This window comes from Coregonus lavaretus (genome assembly GCF_964263955.1).
Source record: "Coregonus lavaretus genome assembly, chromosome: 3".
Classification (NCBI taxonomy): Eukaryota; Metazoa; Chordata; class Actinopteri; order Salmoniformes; family Salmonidae; genus Coregonus; species Coregonus lavaretus.
In genome coordinates, this window is record NC_139990.1 from 31,868,485 (window position 1) to 31,888,727 (window position 20,243).

A 20,243-nucleotide genomic window follows, 5' to 3' on the forward strand; every position below is an offset into this window, starting at 1 on the left:
CCTCCAGGATCTTTGGAGGCCTTGTGATGGATATAAAGCGGAAGGCCCCGTTCTACTGGAGCGACATCCGGGACTCGTTGAACCTGCAGTGTCTGGCCTCCATCCTGTTCCTCTACTGCGCCTGCATGTCCCCTGTCATCACCTTCGGCGGGCTGCTGGGCGAGGCCACGAAGGGCAACATAGTGAGTGGGTCCTTGTCCATGAGTGTCAATGAATGCCACTCCGATTACATCTTTTTGTCTTCTGTCTGTGCTGTATCATCTAATATATGCAAGTCACTTAGCTGCCTGGTAAAACTAGTTTACTGCAAGTTCTTACCCTATTTTTTTATCACTAAAAGCATATAGGATGCATATCACTAAGCAAATAGGTGGTTAGATAGTGTCCCTCTTCCTCACTGCGAGCTACTCTATATACTGTCTCCATGCTTTGATCCTGACAATGAGTTACACACACACCCTACAGTGACCCTAGATGTCTTTATTAGGAGGGAGACTGTTGGCATAGCGAGCGTCAGCGCGCTGGGGTGTGTGATGTGTCTGAGTAAACTCACCAGATGACGAGGGGCGGAGGGATATGAGAAATGACAGGCCGACGGGGTGGGAAAAGTTTATCTAGGCAGTCTGAGCTGGAATGTCGGTTTAAACGTATGTATTATGTTATGTGGGGTGTTCTGTCCGCTTTGCCTCTTTTCCCTTAGTCTCCCCCTCTCTCTGGCTTCCTCAATGTATTTACCTCCTCGTCATCCTCCCCTTTCCCTCCTTCTTTCCCTTCTCCTGCTACAGAGTGCCATAGAGTCTCTGTTTGGGGCTTCCCTCACAGGAGTGGCCTTCTCTCTGTTTGCGGGGCAGCCCCTCACTATCCTGGGCAGCACGGGGCCTGTCCTGGTTTTCGAGAAGATCCTCTTTAAGTTCTGCAAGTGAGTGCTACACCGATCCTGGTTACACTCATTCGCACAGGGGCCCTCTGGCGGTAGCAACCTGCAAGAACAAGCTCACTACTGCCATTTGGGGATTTCTAATTAGTTTCTAAGTAACTCCCTGAGTTTTATATACTGTACATGTACATAAGTTACAGGGCCTGGAGTTTTTTCTGTCAAGTCACATGGTCAGGAAAAACTCGGGGCCCTAACTAGTTATGAGAGAAGTTGGGACAGGCTCAAGGTCATTATTAATGAATCCTCAATCATTTCATAAGGCATAGTCCGAGTGATTGCTCCTCCCCTACAATTGTCATAACCTCTATGCTTTGAGCTCACTGCTTCCAGTACCTAATAAGATATGGATGTGAAAATACACTGAAAACATCCAAAATACATAATCTATACAGCTAAAATCTACAGTACAATGCCATGTAAAAACAAGTTGACATTGAGGTTAAATAAAGTGTGCTTTCTCAATTTACCTAATTTTGCTAACCATTACTTTAGACAAAATCAAGATGTTTGTAATGTTTTTTTGTATCTTAAATTAGAGCTCACTTTTAGCAAATTCTAAATTTGCCATTAATCGCAAAATCCTGCTATTGAGTCTTGACCTTCTATACCGTCCTACCCACCCAGGGACTACGGCCTGTCCTACCTGTCGTTGAGGACCAGCATCGGCCTGTGGACTGCCTTCCTCTGCCTGGTCCTGGTGGCCACAGATGCTAGCTCCCTGGTCTGCTACATCACACGCTTCACAGAGGAGGCCTTCGCCGCGCTCATCTGCATCATCTTCATCTACGAGGCCCTGGAGAAGCTCTTCCACCTGGGGGAACACTACCCCGTCAATATGCACAACGAGCTGGACAACCTCACCCTCTACTCGTGAGTCAGGATCGGAGAGCCTAGGTTGAGGGCAAAAGCCGCGAGAAGTGGGCAGTGCCATTTTTCTGCTACCTTAAAAAAAACAAATGTTGACACCCATTTTCTTCAGGAAATGTACCTGTTCTATTTGGATTACTGTGTTTTAGATGTTACCACTGACTTAAAAGAGGAGCTTATGGTTTTGTGCTTGTGCTATTTAGGATGGGGAGTATAAGATTTATTCTCTTGACTCAGGTGTCAGTGTTCTCCACCGGCCAACGCCTCCTCTCAGATCTTGCAGACGTGGAACCAGACAGGACACACACCAGACTCTATCTCCTGGAACAGCCTCAACGTATCGGTCAGTCAGAGGACATACACACACACACACACACTGCAAAAACATCTGTTGAGCCTGTGTATTTCTCTGACCCTTTACTCTCTTTGTCAGATGTGTAACCTGCTCCATGGAGAGTTTGCTGGTCCTGCCTGTGGTCACCACGGCCCCTACATCCCAGACGTCCTCTTCTGGTCCATCATCCTCTTCTTCACCACCTTCTTCCTCTCATCTTTCCTCAAGGAGATCAAGACCGAGCGATACTTCCCTACAAAGGTGTGTTATTCACTTGCGAGCAGGGCGTAGAGCGCGTGCGTGTTTGTGAGTGTTCCTCTGAAATGTAAATGTGTGGTTAGTTTATTGTGCTGCATCAACATTCACAGTTAACTTCAAGGTCTTCACATTCTTCCCACACAATATGTCCCACACTTTGCTATTACCGTTAGCTACTGTGTAGGTGTTCCCACTGAGTGAATTATAATGACTGTGTTTTTTACACATTAACATGATTATGTATTGTCGTTAATATGGATTATGTAGGTGCGCTCCACCATCAGTGACTTTGCCGTGTTTCTGACCATTATGATCATGGTGCTGGTGGACTATCTAATGGGCATCCCCTCTCCTAAACTCAACGTACCCGACCGCTTTGAGGTAGGACCCTTTTGATATTGTACAGTGCCTTCATACCCCTTGACTTATTCCACATTTTGTTGTTACAGCCTGAACAAATCTCACCCACCTACAGTGAGGGGAAAAAAGTATTTGATCCCCTGCTGATTTTGTACGTTTGCCCACTGACAAAGAAATGGTAGGTTTATTTGAACAGTGAGAGACAGAATAACAACAAAAAAATCCAGAAAAACACATGTCAAAAATGTTATAAATGTATTTGCATTTTAATGAGGGAAATAAGTATTTGACCCCTCTGCAAAACATGACTTAGTACTTGGTGGCAAAACCCTTGTTGGCAATCACAGAGGTCAGACGTTTCTTGTAGTTGGCCACCAGGTTTGCACACATCTCAAAATTATTGAAAATGAAATGCAGAAATATTGCATTTACATAAGTATTCACACCCCTTAGTCAATACATATTAGAATCCCCTTTGGCAGCGATTACAGCTGTGAGTCTTTCTGGTTAAGTCTGTAAGAGCTTTGCACACCTGGATTGTACAATATATGGCCATTATTATTTTCACAATTCTTCAAGCTCCTACAAATTGGTTGTTGATCATTGCTAGACAACCATTTTCAAGTCTTCCCATAGATTTTGAAGCGGATTTAAGTCAAAACTGTAACTTGCCCACACAGGAACATTCACTGTCTTCTTGGTAAGCAACTCCAGTGTAGATGTGGCCTTGTGGTTTAGGTTATTGTCCTGCTGAAAGGTGAATTAATCTCTCAGTGTCTGGTGGAATGTAGACATATCCAGGTTTTCCTGTAGGATTTTGCCTGTGCTTAGCTCTATTCCATTTCTTTTTTATTCTGAAAAACTCCCCAGTCCTTAACAATTATGAGCATATCCATAACATGATGCAGCCACCACTATTCTTGAAAGTGGTGAGAGTGGTACTCAGTAATGTGTTGTATTGGATTTGCCCCAAACATAACACTTTGTGTTCAGGACAAAAAGTTAATAGCTTTGCCGTATTTTTTGCAGTACTACTTTAGTGCCTTGTTGCAAACAGGATGCATGTTTTGAAATATTTTAGTATTGTGGAGTAACTACAATGTTGTTGATCCAGCCTCAGTTTTCTCTTATCACAGCCATTAAACTTATGTAGCTGTTTTAAAGTCACCATTAGCTTCATGGTGAAATCCCTGAGTGGTTTCCTTCCTCTCCAGCAACTGAGTTAGGAAGAATGCCTGTATCTTTGTAGTGACTGGGTGTATTGATACACCATCCAAAGTGGAATTAATAAATTCACCATGCTCAAAGGGATATTCTGTGTCTTTTTTTTTTTACCCATCTACAAATAGGTGCCCTTCTTTGCGAAGCATTGGAAAACCTCCCTGGTTTTTGTGGTTTAATCTGTGTTTGAAATTCACTGCTCAACTGAGGGATCTTACAGATAATTTTGTGCGGGGTACAGAGATGAGGTAGTCATTCAAAAATCATGGTAAACACTTATTGCACACAGAGTGAGCACATGCAACTTATTATGTGACTTGTTAACCCCCTGAGGTCGATGTCCACACCCCCATGGAAATCGAATTAGCTTAATAAAAAAATCCCAATACAAATCCATCAGTTTAAGAGATATCTGTTTTTTTTCATTGGGGTGGGGGGTGGGGGTACTACTAAGCGAAATGGAATTGTTTTAAGAAGTTCATGCCAAGGATCATTTTGCTATTTGAGTTTGAATTTTAAGACCCCTTGAAGTATAAAAAATAAATATTTTGGGCCTTACTGCCATTACCCCATACAAACGCATTGAATAACATATTCACTACATAGAACAACAGATAGTCCCCCCCCCCAAAATCAAAAGGAAGTTTGTTCTGAAGTGTCTGTCCTATATCTGAGAGATATAAGAAATGTATTTAACCCCTTATTTTTGGCACTAAACAGTCTAAGGGGGGGGGGGGGGGGGTATACAGAAGATAGCCCTATTTGGTAAAAGACCAAGTCCATATTATGGCAAGAACAGCTCAAATAATCAAAGAGAAACGACAGTCCATCATTACTTTAAGACATGAAGGTCAGTCAATAGGGAACATTTCAAGAACTTTGAACGCTTCTTCAAGTGCAGTCACAAAAACCATCAAGCGCTATGATGAAACTGGCTCTCATGAGGAACGCCACAGGAAAGGAAGACCTGCTGCAGAGGATAAGTTAATTAGAGTTACCATCCTCAGAAATTACAGCCCAAATAACTGCTTCACAGAATTCAAGTAACAGACACATCTCAACATCAACTGTTCAGAGGATACTGTGTGAATCAGGCGTTCATTGTCTAATTGCTGCAAAGAAACCACTACTAAAGGACACCAATAAGAAGAAGAGACTTGCTTGGGCCAAGACACACGAGCAATGGACTTTAGACCGGTGGAAATCTGTCCTGTAGTCTCATCACGCAGCCCATATATGTTTTCATTTCTAAGACATTCTAAGGTTTGTATCATTCACAACTAAAGTTGCCAAATAACTCTGAATCTAGTATATAGGACCTGTTTCAATTGATCACATTTACGCTCAACACCAGTGTTCCATGTCTATGGCAGCAGCCTCTAAGGTGCAGGGATGAGTAACCAGGTGGTAGGCGGCTAGTGACAGTGACTAAGTTCAGGGCAGGGTACTGGGTGGAGGCCAGCTAGTGATGGCTATTTAACAGTCTGAAGGCCTTGAGATAGAAACTGTTTTTCAGTCTCTCGGTCACAGCATTGATGCACCTGTACTGACCTCGCCTTCTGAATGATAGCGGGGTGAACAGGCCGTGGCTCGGGTGGTTGATGTCCTTGATGTTCTTTTTGGCCTTCCTGTGAGATCGGGTGTTGTAGATGTCCTGGAGGGCAGGCAGTGTGCCCCCGGTGATACGTTGGGCAGACCGCAACACCCTCTGGAGAGCCCTGCGGTTTTGGGAGGTGCAGTTGCCGTACCAGGCGGTGATACAGCCCGACAGGATGCTCTCAATGGTGCATCTGTAAAAGTTTGTGAGGGTCTTAGGGGCCAAGACACATTTCTTCAGCCTCCTGAAGTTGAAGAGGTGCTGTTGCGCCTTCTTCACCACACTGCCAGTGTGGGTGGACCATTTCAGATTGTCAGTGATGTGTATGCCGAGGAACTTGAAGCTTTTCACCTTCTCCACTGCGGTCCCGTCGATGTGGATAGGGGCGTGCTCCCTCTGCTGCCTCCTGAAGTCCACGATCAGCTCCTTCGTTTTGTTGACATTGAGGGAGAGGTTATTTTCCTGGCACCACTACGCCAAGGTCCTCTCCCCCTCCCTGTAGGCTGTCTCGCTGCTGTTGGTAATCAGGCCTACCACTGTTGTGTCGTCTGCAAACTTGATGATTGAGTTGGAGGCGTGCGTGGCCACGCAGTCATGGGTAAACAGGGAGTACAGGAGGGGGCTGAGCACGCACCCTTGTGGGGCCCCTGTGTTGAGAATCAGCATAGTGGAGGTGTTGTTGCCTACCTTCACCACCTGGGGGCAGCAAATCAGGAAGTCCAGGACCTAGTTGCACAGGGCGGGGTTCAGACCCAGGGCCCGAGCTTAAGGATGAGCTTGGAGAGCACTATGGTGTTGAAGGCTGAGCTGTAGTCAATGAACAGCATTCTTACATAGGTATTCCTCTTGTCTGAACCTCACAGGCGCGACAAGGATGACGGCCTCGCAACTAGCTCTTAGGAAACTTTGCGGTATTTTGTTTTTTAATGTAGAATTTTTTTACATTATTAGCACAGAAAGTGTTTTGTATCATTACATACAGCCAGGGAAAACTATTGGATATCAGAGCGGCGGTAACTCACCAGCATTACGACCAGGAATATGACTTTCCCAAAGCAGATCCTTTGTTTGCTCTCCCCAGGGCAATTTAACTGATTCCAGCGGCTGACCCAAAACATCGCCGGCGGAGGAGAGGCATTCGGAGCGGCCTGCTGGTTCGACTTAGGAGGCGCGTACACCACCCACCGCTTCCAAGTATACTACTCGCTAATGTTCAGTCTCTGGTTAACAAACTCGATGAGCTCCGGGCAAGTATTTCTTTCCAGAGAGACATCAAGGCCTGTAACATACTTTGTTTCACGGAAACATGGCTCTCTGGGGATATTCTGTCGAAATCCGTCCAGCCAGATGGGTTCTCAGTTCATCGCGCAGACAGGAATAAATATCTATCCGGGAAGCAGAAGGTCAGAGGTGTGTGTTTCATGATTAACGACTCATGGTGTAATTGTAGTAACATACAGGAACTCAAGTCCTTCTGTTCACCTGACCTAGAATACCTCACAATCAAATGCCGACCGTATGATCTCCCCAGAGAATTTTCTTCGGTTATAGTCACGGCCGTGTATATCCCCCCTCAAGCCGATACCACGACGGCCCTCAAAGAACTTCACTGGACTTTATGCAAACTGGAAACCACATATCCTGAGGCTGCATTTATTGTAGCCGGGGATTTTAACGAAGCAAATTTGAGGACTAGGCTTCTGAAGTTCTATCAACATATCGACTGCTAAAATCCTCGACCATTGCTATTCGAACTTCCGGGATGATTATAAGGCCCTCCCCCGCCCTCCTTTTGGCAAATCTGACCACGACTCCATTTTGCTCCTCCCTTCCTATAGACAGAAACTCAAACAGGAAGTACCCGTGCTAAGGACTATTCAACGCTGGTCTGACAAATCGGAATCCACACTTCAAGATTGTTTTGATCACGCGGACTGGGATATGTTCCGGGTAGATGAATACACTGAAACGGTGACTGAGTTTATCAGGAAGTGTATAGGTGATGTTGTGCCAACTGTGACTATTAAAACCTACCCTAACCAGAAACCGTGGATAGATGGCAGCATTTGCGCAAAACTGAAAGTGCGAACCACCGCATTTAACCATGGCAAGGTGACTGGGAATATGGCAGAATACAAACAGTGTAGCTACTCACTCCGCAAGGCAATTAAACTGGCAAAACATCAGTATAGAGACAAAGTGGCGTCGCAATTCAACGGCTCAGACACAAGATGTATGTGGCAGGGTCTACAGACAATCACCGACTACAAAAGGAAAACCAGCCACGTCGCCGACACCGACGTCTCGCTTCCAGACAAGCTAAACACCTTCTTCGCCCGCTTTGAGGATAACACAGTGCCACCGACGAGGCCCACTACCAAGGACTGGGGCTCTCCTTCTCCGTGGCCGACATGAGTAAGACATTTAAACACGTTAACCCCCGCAAGGCTGCCGGCCCAGACGGCATCCCTAGCCGCGTCCTCAGAGCATGCGCAGACCAGCTGGCTGGTGTGTTTACGGACATATTCAATCTCTCCCTTTCCCAGTCTGCTGTTCCCACATGCTTCAAGATGGCCACCATTGTTCCTGTACCCAAGAAAGCAAAGGTAACTGAACTAAATTACTATCGCCCGTAGCACTCAACTGTGCTTTGAGAGACTAGTCAAGGATCATATCACCTCTACCTTACCTGTCACCCTAGACCCACTTCAATTTGCTTACTGCCCCAATAGATCCACAGACGATGCAATCGCCATCACACCGCCCTATCCCATCTGGACAAGAGGAATATCTATGTAAGAATGCTTGTCATTGGCTATAGCTCAGCATTCAACACCATAGTACCCTCCAAGCTCATCATTAAGCTCGAGGCTCTGGGTCTGAACCCCGCCCTGTGCAACTGGGTCCTGGACTTCCTGACGGGCCACCCCCAGGTGGTGAAGGTAGGAAACAATATCTCCACTTCGCTGATCCTCAACACTGAGGCCCCACAAGGGTGCGTGCTCAGCCCCCTCCTGTACTCCCTGTTCACCCATGACTGCGTGGCCAAGCACGCCTCCAACTCAATCATCAAGTTTGCAGACGACACAACAGTAGTAGGCTTGATTACCAACAATGACGAGACCGCCTACATGGAGGAGGTGAGGGCTCTGGGAGTGTGGTGCCAGGAAAATAACCTCTCACTCAACGTCAACAAAACAAAGGAGATGATCGTGGACTTCAGGAAACAGCAGAGGGTGCACCCCCCTATCCACATCGACGGGACCGCAGTGGAGAAGGTGGAAAGCTTCAAGTTCCCTGGCGTACACATCACTGACAAACTGAAATGATCCACCCACGCAGACAGTGTGGTGAAGTAGGCGCAACAGAGCCTCTGCAACCTCAGGAGGCTGAAGAAATTTGGCCTGGCACCTAAAACCCTCACAAACTTTTACAGATGCACAATTGAGAGCATCCTGTCGGGCTGTATCACCGCCTGGTACAGCAACTGCACCGCCCGCAACCACAGGGCTCTCCAGAGGGTGGTGCGGTCTGCCGAACGCATTACCGGGGGAAAACTACTCGCCCTCCAAGACACCTACAGCACCCAATGTCACAGGAAGGCCAAAAAGATAATCAAGGACATCAACCACCCGAGCCACTGCCTGTTCACCCCGCTATCATCCAGAAAGCGAGGTCAGTACAAGTGCATCAAAGCTGGGACCGAGAGAATGAAAAACAGCTTCTATCTCAAGGCCATCAGACTGTTAAATAGCCATTTTACATTTACATTTACATTTTAGTCATTTAGCAGACGCTCTTATCCAGAGCGACTTACAGTTAGTGAATACATATATTTCTTTTATACTGGCCCCCCGTGGGAATCGAACCCACAACCCTGGCGTTGCAAACGCCATGCTCTATCAACTGAGCTACATCCCTGCCGGCCATTCCCTCCCCTACCCTGGACGACGCTGGGCCAATTGTGCGCCGCCCATGAGTCTCCCGGTCGCGGCCGGCAGCGACAGAGCCTGGATTCGAACCAGGATCTCTAGTGGCACAGTTAACACTGCGATGCAGTGCCTTAGACCACTGCGCCACTCAGGAGCCACCATTTTACATTTACATTTTATTCATTTAGCAGACGCTCTTATCCAGAGCAAATTACAGTGCATACATTTTCATACTGGCCCCCCGTGGGAATCAAACCCACAACCCTGGCGTTGCAAACACCATGCTCTACCAACTGAGCTACAGAGGGCTTCACTAGCACATTAGAGGCTGCTGCTGCCTATTGAAATCACTGGCCACTTTAAGAAATGGAACCCTCATTAAAATGCAAATCAATTCATAACATTTTTGACATGCGTTTTTCTGGATTTTGTTGTTGTTATTCTGTCTCTCACTGTTCAAATAAACCTACCATTAAAATTATAGACTGATCATGTCTTTGTCAGTGGGCAAACGTACAAAATCAGCAGGGGATCAAATACTTTTTTCCCTCACTGTATGTTGTGAAATTGGTGGCCATCTAGATATTACTTGTTAGATATTACTGCACTGTCGGAGCTAGAAGCACAAGCATTTCGCTACACCCGCAATAACATCTACTAAACACGTGTATGTGACAAATACAATTAGATTTGATTTGATTTGTCCAGATGGGATAGAGCAGTGTGCAGTGCCAATAGCGATTGCATTATCTGTGGATCTATTGGGGCGGTATGCGAATTGCAGTGGGTCTAGGGTGTCTGGTAAGCTTAAGGTGAATTGATCCTTAACTAGCCTCTCAAAGCACTTCATGATGACAGAATTGAGTGCTACGGGATAATAGTCATTTCGTTCAGTTACCTTCGCTTTCTTGGGTACAGGAACAATCTTGAATCAAGTGGGGACAGCAGACTGGGATAGGGAGAGATTGAATATGTCCGTAAACACTCCAGCCAGCTGGTCTGCGCATGCTCTGAGGACGCGGCTAGGGATGCGGTCTGGGCCGGCAGCCTTGCGAGGGTTAACCCGCTTAAATGTTTTACTCACATCGGCCACAGAGAACGAGAGCTCACAGTGCTCGGGAGCGGCCCGTGTCGGCAGCACTGTGTTATCCTCAAAGCGGGCAAAGAAGGTGTTTAGCTTGTCCAGGAGCAAGACGTCGGTGTCCGCAACGTGGCTGGTTTTTCCTTTATAATCCGTGGTTGTCTGGAGTCCCTAATACATACTTCTCGTGTCTGAGCCATTGAATTGTGACTCCACTTTGTCTCTGTACTGACGGTTTGCCTGTTCGATTGCCTTACGGAGGATATAACTGGACTATTTGTATTTGTCACGGTTTCGGCCGAGGCTGCTCCTCTTCCTTGTTCGGGCAGGCTTCGGCGGTCGTCGTCCCCGGAGTACTAGCTGCCACCGTTGTATGTTATCGATGTTGGTTTGGTTTTGTCTTAGTTGTACACCTGTTTCCGTTTAGTTAATTATGTGTCCTATAAGTTCTCGTTTTGTTAGTCGTGTGTTGTGTGTAATTGTCCGCCTGTCAGCAGGTGCTGTATTGTTTTGCTCCATTGTTTTGGAGAGTTTTCGCACTTGTGTGCGCACTTATTTGTATTTTGGTGTTTATGCGCGGTGTGCGTAATCGCTCGCCTCCGGGCTCTTTTGATGCCCGTTTGTTATTTCTTGGTCGTCTACTAAAGTGTGTTGGACGAAGCTTCTGTGTCCTGCGCCTGATTCCTGCACCACATCCACATTCAGCTATTCCTGACAGAATTACACACCAACGATGGAATCAGCAGGTGCAGCAGTTCTTGGGTTTTGCGAATTACTACCGGAGGTTTATCCGGGGTTTTGGACAGGTGGCAGCTCCCATAACATCTCTTCTGAAGGGGGGTCCGGTGCGCTTGCAGTGGTCAGCTGAGACGGACAGGACGTTTGGGAGACTGAAGGGCCTGTTTACTTCGGCTCCGGTGCTGGCGCATCCGGATCCCGCTTTACCAACATGTTTCTAGCCCGGTTTGTATTTAAAATCACGTACATCCCTGGGTCCCAGAACGGTAAGGCAGACACCCTGTCCCGGCGGTATGACACAGAGGAGAGGTCCGTTGAGCCCACTCCCATACTACCGGAGTCTTGTCTGGTGGCACCGGTAGTGTGGGAGGTTGATGCTGAAATCGAGCGGGCGTTGTGTACCGACCCTAGCCCTCCACAGTGTCCTGTGGGTCGGACGTACGTTCCGCTCGAGGTTCGGGTTCGACTTATATATTTGGCTCACACGTCACCCTCCTCTGGACATCCAGGTATTGGCCGGACAGTGCACTGCCTTAGCGCTAAGTACTGGTGGCCAACGTTAGCCAGGGATGTGAGGGTTTATGTCTCCTCCTGCTCGGTGTGCGCCCAGTGTAAGGCACCCAGACACCTGCCCAGGGGGAAGTTACAACCCCTGCCCGTTCCACAACGACCCTGGTCTCACCTCTCGGTGGATTTTGTTACAGACCTTCCCCCCTCTCAGGGGAATACCACCATACTGGTCGTTGTGGATCGGTTCTCTAAGGCCTGTCGTCTCCTCCCAATGCCGGGTCTTCCTACTGCCCTACAGACCGCTGAGGCACTATTCACCCACGTCTTCCGGCATTACGGGGTACCCGAGGAAATAGTGTCTGATCGAGGTCCCCAGTTCACCTCCCGAGTCTGGAGAGCGTTCATGGTGCACTTGGGGGTCTCGGTGAGCCTTACCTCGGGGTACCACCCGGAGAGCAATGGGCAGGTAGAACGAGTGAACCAGGATGTGGGTAGGTTTCTGAGGTCGTATTGCCAGGGCCGGCCGGAGGAGTGGGCGAGGTATATTCCCTGGGCAGAGATGGCTCAGAACTCTCTCCGCCACTCCTCCACCAACCTAACCCCTTTCCAATGTGTGTTAGGGTACCAGCCGGTTCTGGCACCATGGCATCAGAGCCAGATCGAGGCCCCTGCGGTGGATGAGTGGGTGCGGCGCTCGGAGGAGACGTGGAACGCTGCACACGTCCATCTGCAGCGGGCCATCCGTCGACAAAAGGCGAGCGCCGATTTCCACCGCAGTGAGGGGCCGGTGTACGCACCTGGAGATCGAGTCTGGCTCTCGACCAGAAACCTACCCCTCCGCCTGCCCTGCCGGAAGCTGGGTCGGCGGTTTGTGGGGCCTTTTAAAGTCCTGAGGAGATTGAACGAGGTGTGTTACAGGTTACAACTGCCTATTGATTATCATGTTAACCCCTCGTTCCATGTGTCTCTTCTCAGGCCGGTGGTAGCTGGTCCACTCCAGGTCTGTGAGATAGGAGAGACTCCTCAGCCCCCATTGGACATCGAGGGGGCTCCGGCGTACACAGTTCGGTCCATCTTGGATTCGAGACGTCGGATGGGGGGTCTCCAATATCTCGTGGAGTGGGAGGGGTACGGCCCGGAGGAACGGTGCTGGGTGCCGAGGAGGGACATCTTGGACCCGTCTCTCCTGACTGAGTTCCACCGTGGTCATTCCACGCGCCCTGCTCCGCGTCCTCCTGGTCGTCCCCGAGGCCTCTTCCTTGTTCGGGCAGGCTTCGGCGGTCGTCGTCCCCGGAGTACTAGCTGCCACCGTTGTATGTTATCGATGTTTGTTTGGTTTTGTCTTAGTTGTACACCTGTTTCCGTTTAGTTAATTATGTGTCCTATAAGTTCTCGTTTTGTTAGTCGTGTGTTGTGTGTAATTGTCCGCCTGTCAGCAGGTGCTGTATTGTTTTGCTCCATTGTTTTGGAGAGTTTTCGCACTTGTGTGCGCACTTATTTGTATTTTGGTGTTTATGCGCGGTGTGCGTAATCGCTCGCCTCCGGGCTCTTTTGATGCCCGTTTGTTATTTCTTGGTCGTCTACTAAAGTGTGTTGGACGAAGCTTCTGTGTCCTGCGCCTGATTCCTGCACCACATCCACATTCAGCTATTCCTGACAGAATTACACACCAACGATGGAATCAGCAGGTGCAGCAGTTCTTGGGTTTTGCGAATTACTACCGGAGGTTTATCCGGGGTTTTGGACAGGTGGCAGCTCCCATAACATCTCTTCTGAAGGGGGGTCCGGTGCGCTTGCAGTGGTCAGCTGAGACGGACAGGACGTTTGGGAGACTGAAGGGCCTGTTTACTTCGGCTCCGGTGCTGGCGCATCCGGATCCCGCTTTACCAACATGTTTCTAGCCCGGTTTGTATTTAAAATCACGTACATCCCTGGGTCCCAGAACGGTAAGGCAGACACCCTGTCCCGGCGGTATGACACAGAGGAGAGGTCCGTTGAGCCCACTCCCATACTACCGGAGTCTTGTCTGGTGGCACCGGTAGTGTGGGAGGTTGATGCTGAAATCGAGCGGGCGTTGTGTACCGACCCTAGCCCTCCACAGTGTCCTGTGGGTCGGACGTACGTTCCGCTCGAGGTTCGGGTTCGACTTATATATTTGGCTCACACGTCACCCTCCTCTGGACATCCAGGTATTGGCCGGACAGTGCACTGCCTTAGCGCTAAGTACTGGTGGCCAACGTTAGCCAGGGATGTGAGGGTTTATGTCTCCTCCTGCTCGGTGTGCGCCCAGTGTAAGGCACCCAGACACCTGCCCAGGGGGAAGTTACAACCCCTGCCCGTTCCACAACGACCCTGGTCTCACCTCTCGGTGGATTTTGTTACAGACCTTCCCCCCTCTCAGGGGAATACCACCATACTGGTCGTTGTGGATCGGTTCTCTAAGGCCTGTCGTCTCCTCCCAATGCCGGGTCTTCCTACTGCCCTACAGACCGCTGAGGCACTATTCACCCACGTCTTCCGGCATTACGGGGTACCCGAGGAAATAGTGTCTGATCGAGGTCCCCAGTTCACCTCCCGAGTCTGGAGAGCGTTCATGGTGCACTTGGGGGTCTCGGTGAGCCTTACCTCGGGGTACCACCCGGAGAGCAATGGGCAGGTAGAACGAGTGAACCAGGATGTGGGTAGGTTTCTGAGGTCGTATTGCCAGGGCCGGCCGGAGGAGTGGGCGAGGTATATTCCCTGGGCAGAGATGGCTCAGAACTCTCTCCGCCACTCCTCCACCAACCTAACCCCTTTCCAATGTGTGTTAGGGTACCAGCCGGTTCTGGCACCATGGCATCAGAGCCAGATCGAGGCCCCTGCGGTGGATGAGTGGGTGCGGCGCTCGGAGGAGACGTGGAACGCTGCACACGTCCATCTGCAGCGGGCCATCCGTCGACAAAAGGCGAGCGCCGATTTCCACCGCAGTGAGGGGCCGGTGTACGCACCTGGAGATCGAGTCTGGCTCTCGACCAGAAACCTACCCCTCCGCCTGCCCTGCCGGAAGCTGGGTCGGCGGTTTGTGGGGCCTTTTAAAGTCCTGAGGAGATTGAACGAGGTGTGTTACAGGTTACAACTGCCTATTGATTATCATGTTAACCCCTCGTTCCATGTGTCTCTTCTCAGGCCGGTGGTAGCTGGTCCACTCCAGGTCTGTGAGATAGGAGAGACTCCTCAGCCCCCATTGGACATCGAGGGGGCTCCGGCGTACACAGTTCGGTCCATCTTGGATTCGAGACGTCGGATGGGGGGTCTCCAATATCTCGTGGAGTGGGAGGGGTACGGCCCGGAGGAACGGTGCTGGGTGCCGAGGAGGGACATCTTGGACCCGTCTCTCCTGACTGAGTTCCACCGTGGTCATTCCACGCGCCCTGCTCCGCGTCCTCCTGGTCGTCCCCGAGGCCTCTTCCTTGTTCGGGCAGGCTTCGGCGGTCGTCGTCCCCGGAGTACTAGCTGCCACCGTTGTATGTTATCGATGTTTGTTTGGTTTTGTCTTAGTTGTACACCTGTTTCCGTTTAGTGTTAATTATGTGTCCTATAAGTTCTCGTTTTGTTAGTCGTGTGTTGTGTGTAATTGTCCGCCTGTCAGCAGGTGCTGTATTGTTTTGCTCCATTGTTTTGGAGAGTTTTCGCACTTGTGTGCGCACTTATTTGTATTTTGGTGTTTACGCGCGGTGTGCGTAATCGCTCGCCTCCGGGCTCTTTTGAGGCCCGTTTGTTATTTCTTGGTCGTCTACTAAAGTGTGTTGGACGAAGCTTCTGTGTCCTGCGCCTGATTCCTGCACCACATCCACATTCAGCTATTCCTGACAGTATTCGATCATATTACCAGTCACCTTGCGGTTTTTAAATGCGGTGGTTTCGCTTTCAGTTTTGTGTGAATGCTGCCATCTATCCACGGTTTTTGGTTTGGATAGGTTTTAATCGTCACAGTGGGAACAACATCCCCTATACACTTCCTGATGAACTCCGTCATCGTGTCAGTGTATACGTCAATGTTATTCTCATATGCATATACAAAAACACACACACACTCCCACAAACACACTCAAAGCCACACACACCACGACTGCTGTTGGACTTCTATTTAATATTGCACAAAACACTTTGCTCTCCATATCCCCATTCCCTGTAAATATTGTAATGCCAATCCGTTTGAGTGCTTTCCTTGTATTTATACTTCTGCTAAAATGTTATCCGTTGAGCTTCTATTCTATTAATTCATGTTTATTACTTTATTTTTCTATCGTTATTGTTGTTGCATTGTTGAGACGTGAACCTTCAAGCATTTCATTGTACTGTGTACACCATGTGTTCCTGTGCAAATGACAAATAAACTTGAACTTACAAGCTCTTGCTAGCGAACACTGTACCCTGACTGCAAGCTATTAGCATTAGTTTAAAAGCTAACTCTGTGGTCTGGTCTACAGCCTACCTCCAAGCATCGCGGCTGGCTGATCTCCCCGCTGGGCACCAACCCCTGGTGGACCCTGCTGGTGGCGGCGCTGCCTGCTCTGCTCTGTACCATCCTCATCTTCATGGACCAGCAGATCACCGCCGTCATCATCAACCGCAAGGAGCACAAGCTCAAGGTGAGCAAATGCTGGTTTATGGCATAGATTTATGAATTCTACAGGCTCCATTTCCACTGTCAAGGTGGAACAGACACATTTTTACAAAGATTCTGTCACCCTGTTCTGTCCATTATATTATCATTCACTGTGTTGAATATAGCTAGTGTTTTCATGAAATGTATTCACTGTGTACAATTTGGTGGTCCAACTATAGTATAATGGCTTTTTATCCTCTTCTTTTACCCCCTTGTTTTCCCCCTCTTCTCTGTCATGTAGAAAGGCTGTGGCTACCATCTGGACCTGCTGGTGGTGGCGGTAATGCTGGGTGTGTGCTCCATCATGGGCCTGCCCTGGTTCGTAGCTGCCACCGTGCTCTCCATCTCCCACGTCAACAGCCTCAAGGTTGGCAGCCTGCTGTGGTCTTTGTTTAGTCTTTGTTTATGTCACCTGTGTCAAACTCAATTCCTGGAGGGTGTTTTTTTGCTCCTCCCTTGTACTTGATTGATCAATTAAGGTCGTCGATTAGTTAGGAACTGCCCTCACCTGGTTGTCTAGGTTTTAACCAGACACAAATGGAAATAACAAAAACCAGCAGACACTCTGCCCTCCAGGAATTAAGTTTGACAATTCTGGTCTAAGTGATGAGTTATGGGTTTGTTTTTTATGTTAATGTACAAGTCTGAAAAAATTATGTATTTCTCTGAGTATAATAAATATTAATCTAATGTAATCTAATCAAATTTAAAGGTGGAGTCGGGCTGCTCGGCCCCAGGAGAACAGCCCAAGTTCCTGGGCATCAGAGAGCAGAGGGTCACCGGCTTCATGATCTTTGTCCTCATGGGCTGCTCTGTCTTCATGACCTCCGCACTCAAGGTGACAGCTCTTTGGGTTTTAGGAAAGTGTTATATTAATAAGCCATCTTATTTTTATAAGACAATGGGTGCTGGAACCAATGCCATGACAGGCAATGTGAATGATAAGCAGTTTGACTGTTTTACTGTATATTCACCTTACAGTTGAAATGTTGACATGGAATATTTAAAGGCAGTTTAAATCCCATATAATTTATGATGATGATGATGATGATGATGATTATTATTATGATATACTGTATGTTCAACTTCTCCCCCACCCTCCAGTTCATTCCTATGCCAGTGCTATACGGGGTCTTCCTCTACATGGGAGCCTCTTCACTCAAAGGCATTCAGGTGAGATTATATTCAATGATTTGTTCAAGATATGATTGATTGATTGAAGATATGATCATAGTTTTTAATCTTTAACAGTAAAGCAATGCAATGCCTTGTCTGTAATGATGAGCTTACTCCTTTGTAATTAAACTCTCTTTTATCAAGAAAACGTCATCACATTTAAACTATTTAATCTCATGTGTTTCCTGACTAAAATATGAAATGAACAATGAACGGGGCTCTCTCTCTCTTAGTTCTTTGACCGTATCAAGTTGTTTGGTATGCCAGCCAAGCACCAGCCTGACCTGATCTACCTGCGCTACGTTCCCCTGTGGAAGGTCCATGTGTTCACCCTGGTGCAGCTCACCTGCCTCATACTGCTGTGGGTCATCAAGGCCTCCGCAGCCGCCGTCGTATTCCCAATTATGGTAATACCCATAGAGATAAATGTTCTATAGTAATACTAACATCATTCCATCTCTCTATGGTATTATCACTCTCCACATCTACAAACTGGAGAAACGTGATATCTTGTCTAACAACAAGGGGGTTTGTGAACATGAAAATATCTAAAACCTTCTGTATGAGTTTCTGTGGTCCTTTTACTCCCTTTCTCTCCCTTAAAATATCCTATTTTCTCTTAAAGGTGCTGGCCCTCGTCTTCATTCGGAAGCTTCTGGACTTTTTCTTTACCAAGAGGGAGCTCAGCTATCTGGACGACTTGATGCCAGAGAGCAAGAAGAAGAAAGAGGATGACAAGAAGAAGAAGGAGAGGGAGAAACGGGTAACACACAGTAGCACTTTAAAGCCTTTAGTTCCCAGACAACATTCACTGTCTAGCACGCTAACATGACTTGTCCCCACAGAAATCAAATTACTAGAACAGGCAAAGGTGCTCAGACCATGGAAATTTGACTACACTCAATTGTAATTCTTTGCTTGTCCCCTTGGTTCCAGGAGGCTCAGGCTTTGTTGCTCATAGAAGAGCAGGTGGGCGTGAATGCTGTGAAAGTCCATTATGACGGTGGGAACCTGCTCAAGATCCCAGTCAAAACTCTGTCAGGGAGGTGAGTGCTGCCCACCATACAACCAGAGTACAATACAATCCATTACACTGGATAGCTAAATGAAGGACACGCTTTGTCTTTATCTTTCTATGATTTTATGATATGATTTTGTTTTGGTATTAGAATTTTTCTCCATCTCTACATTCTTGGTATTGCATGTAAAGGTAACAGTGATGATGTTAGTTCTGTAATGTGTTTATCTTGAACAGATCATACAGAATAATCGCTCATACCCTCCCAATGGATGAAGAGGCGGTAGGGGTGGGTGTCTGATATATCCAGCCCACGTGCTGAGTTTTAACCCTACTCAGTAATATACAGTAACATCAATGAGCGCATGGCCAAAATCGTAACTTGGCTATTTACTATACCTGTAGATCATGCCTTTTTATTGAAAACACACTCCCTGCTTGTTATGTTTGTGTTTTGGGGGGGATTGCTATGATGATACAGAATGCTCCACAGTATCATGGAAAGGTAAAAAGGCTCTAAAACCATGTGAATACTAATGACTAATGTACACATTGATTACATAGAGAACTCAGCCCAGACAATCATTGTCCCAAGAGTAACTATTGCCTCCAGAGCAATTGTTACACATAAGCCAGCACATCATTTTTGTGCAAGATACAATGACAGAGAACTGCTGCCAAGTGGCCCTGTGTGCTTCAATCTTTTGTTTGTTTACCTTATCCATATGCATGTATCTCTGTCTCCTGTCCCCTGTTCTGACTGTCCTGTTCCTCGCTGCATGTAGCTCATGTGACCTCAGCAATGTTAATATCTCTGAGGAAATGGCCAAAAGCGGGGCTTGCAAAGCAGTGGCGATGAGCGCCGACTTCGGCCCATCTATGAAGCGTAGCCAAAGGTAGCTATGCCGACAATGACTCGCCTTTAGCTGTCCCCCCTCTTTCTCCTAAAAATGGAGGAGCTTTTTTCCAGGCACACCTCAGGTCTACTGAAATCTCACTAAGACAAGATCATATCGATAACTCACCCCTTATAGATCATATAATTATATTATATTCAGTGACTATTCTAATCCAATATAACAAACTAGTCTACTTAATTATGTTACTAGCCCATTAATTAATAGGTATGACAAGGACAATGCATCCATTCTTATGTAATGCAAATATTAAGTTATTGCTTTTGCTGTGTCATAACTTGCGTAATGTTCAGTTGAATGTATGTTGTGAAATCTGAATTTTGTGTGGATGTTTGCAGAAAACATAATATTGAATATTGTATTTGCCTACAGATACATTCATATATTACAATATATATGAATGCATGTTGTAATATATTACATTACAGCATATAAAAGCAAAGCGTTCAAGAGGCTTTGCCCTGAGGTTCTAACGTCCTGAGGATCTAACACGATGCTGACACATTTTGTCCTTTTACCCCAATTATAATGGTTAAGAACAACATACTTTAACACATGAGCTCACCATCTTCAAGTTTAGGGTGTTAACAACTGCATATTCTTAGAGCATGGTATGAGCTTTGAGTTAAATTTTAGCATCTCCGTCTGG

At 47.4% G+C, this 20,243-nt stretch overlaps 1 protein-coding gene across 1 annotated transcript in view; it reads left to right on the forward strand.

Moving 5' to 3' along the window:
• Positions 1-20,243, forward strand: part of LOC311110822 (sodium bicarbonate cotransporter 3-like) — a gene marked incomplete at its 5' end in the record, with an annotated part of 67,053 nt that overhangs the window by 46,297 nt on the left and 513 nt on the right. Inside the window, 14 exons of the mRNA XM_084153400.1 lie at positions 8-182; positions 786-919; positions 1,562-1,807; positions 2,042-2,147; positions 2,238-2,399; positions 2,664-2,777; positions 16,305-16,466; positions 16,725-16,850; positions 17,196-17,321; positions 17,588-17,656; positions 17,893-18,066; positions 18,285-18,422; positions 18,596-18,705; positions 19,463-19,573. Coding sequence (XP_084009526.1) covers positions 8-182; positions 786-919; positions 1,562-1,807; positions 2,042-2,147; positions 2,238-2,399; positions 2,664-2,777; positions 16,305-16,466; positions 16,725-16,850; positions 17,196-17,321; positions 17,588-17,656; positions 17,893-18,066; positions 18,285-18,422; positions 18,596-18,705; positions 19,463-19,573 — 1,953 coding nt within the window. The remainder of the gene's footprint in view (positions 1-7; positions 183-785; positions 920-1,561; positions 1,808-2,041; positions 2,148-2,237; positions 2,400-2,663; positions 2,778-16,304; positions 16,467-16,724; positions 16,851-17,195; positions 17,322-17,587; positions 17,657-17,892; positions 18,067-18,284; positions 18,423-18,595; positions 18,706-19,462; positions 19,574-20,243) is intronic.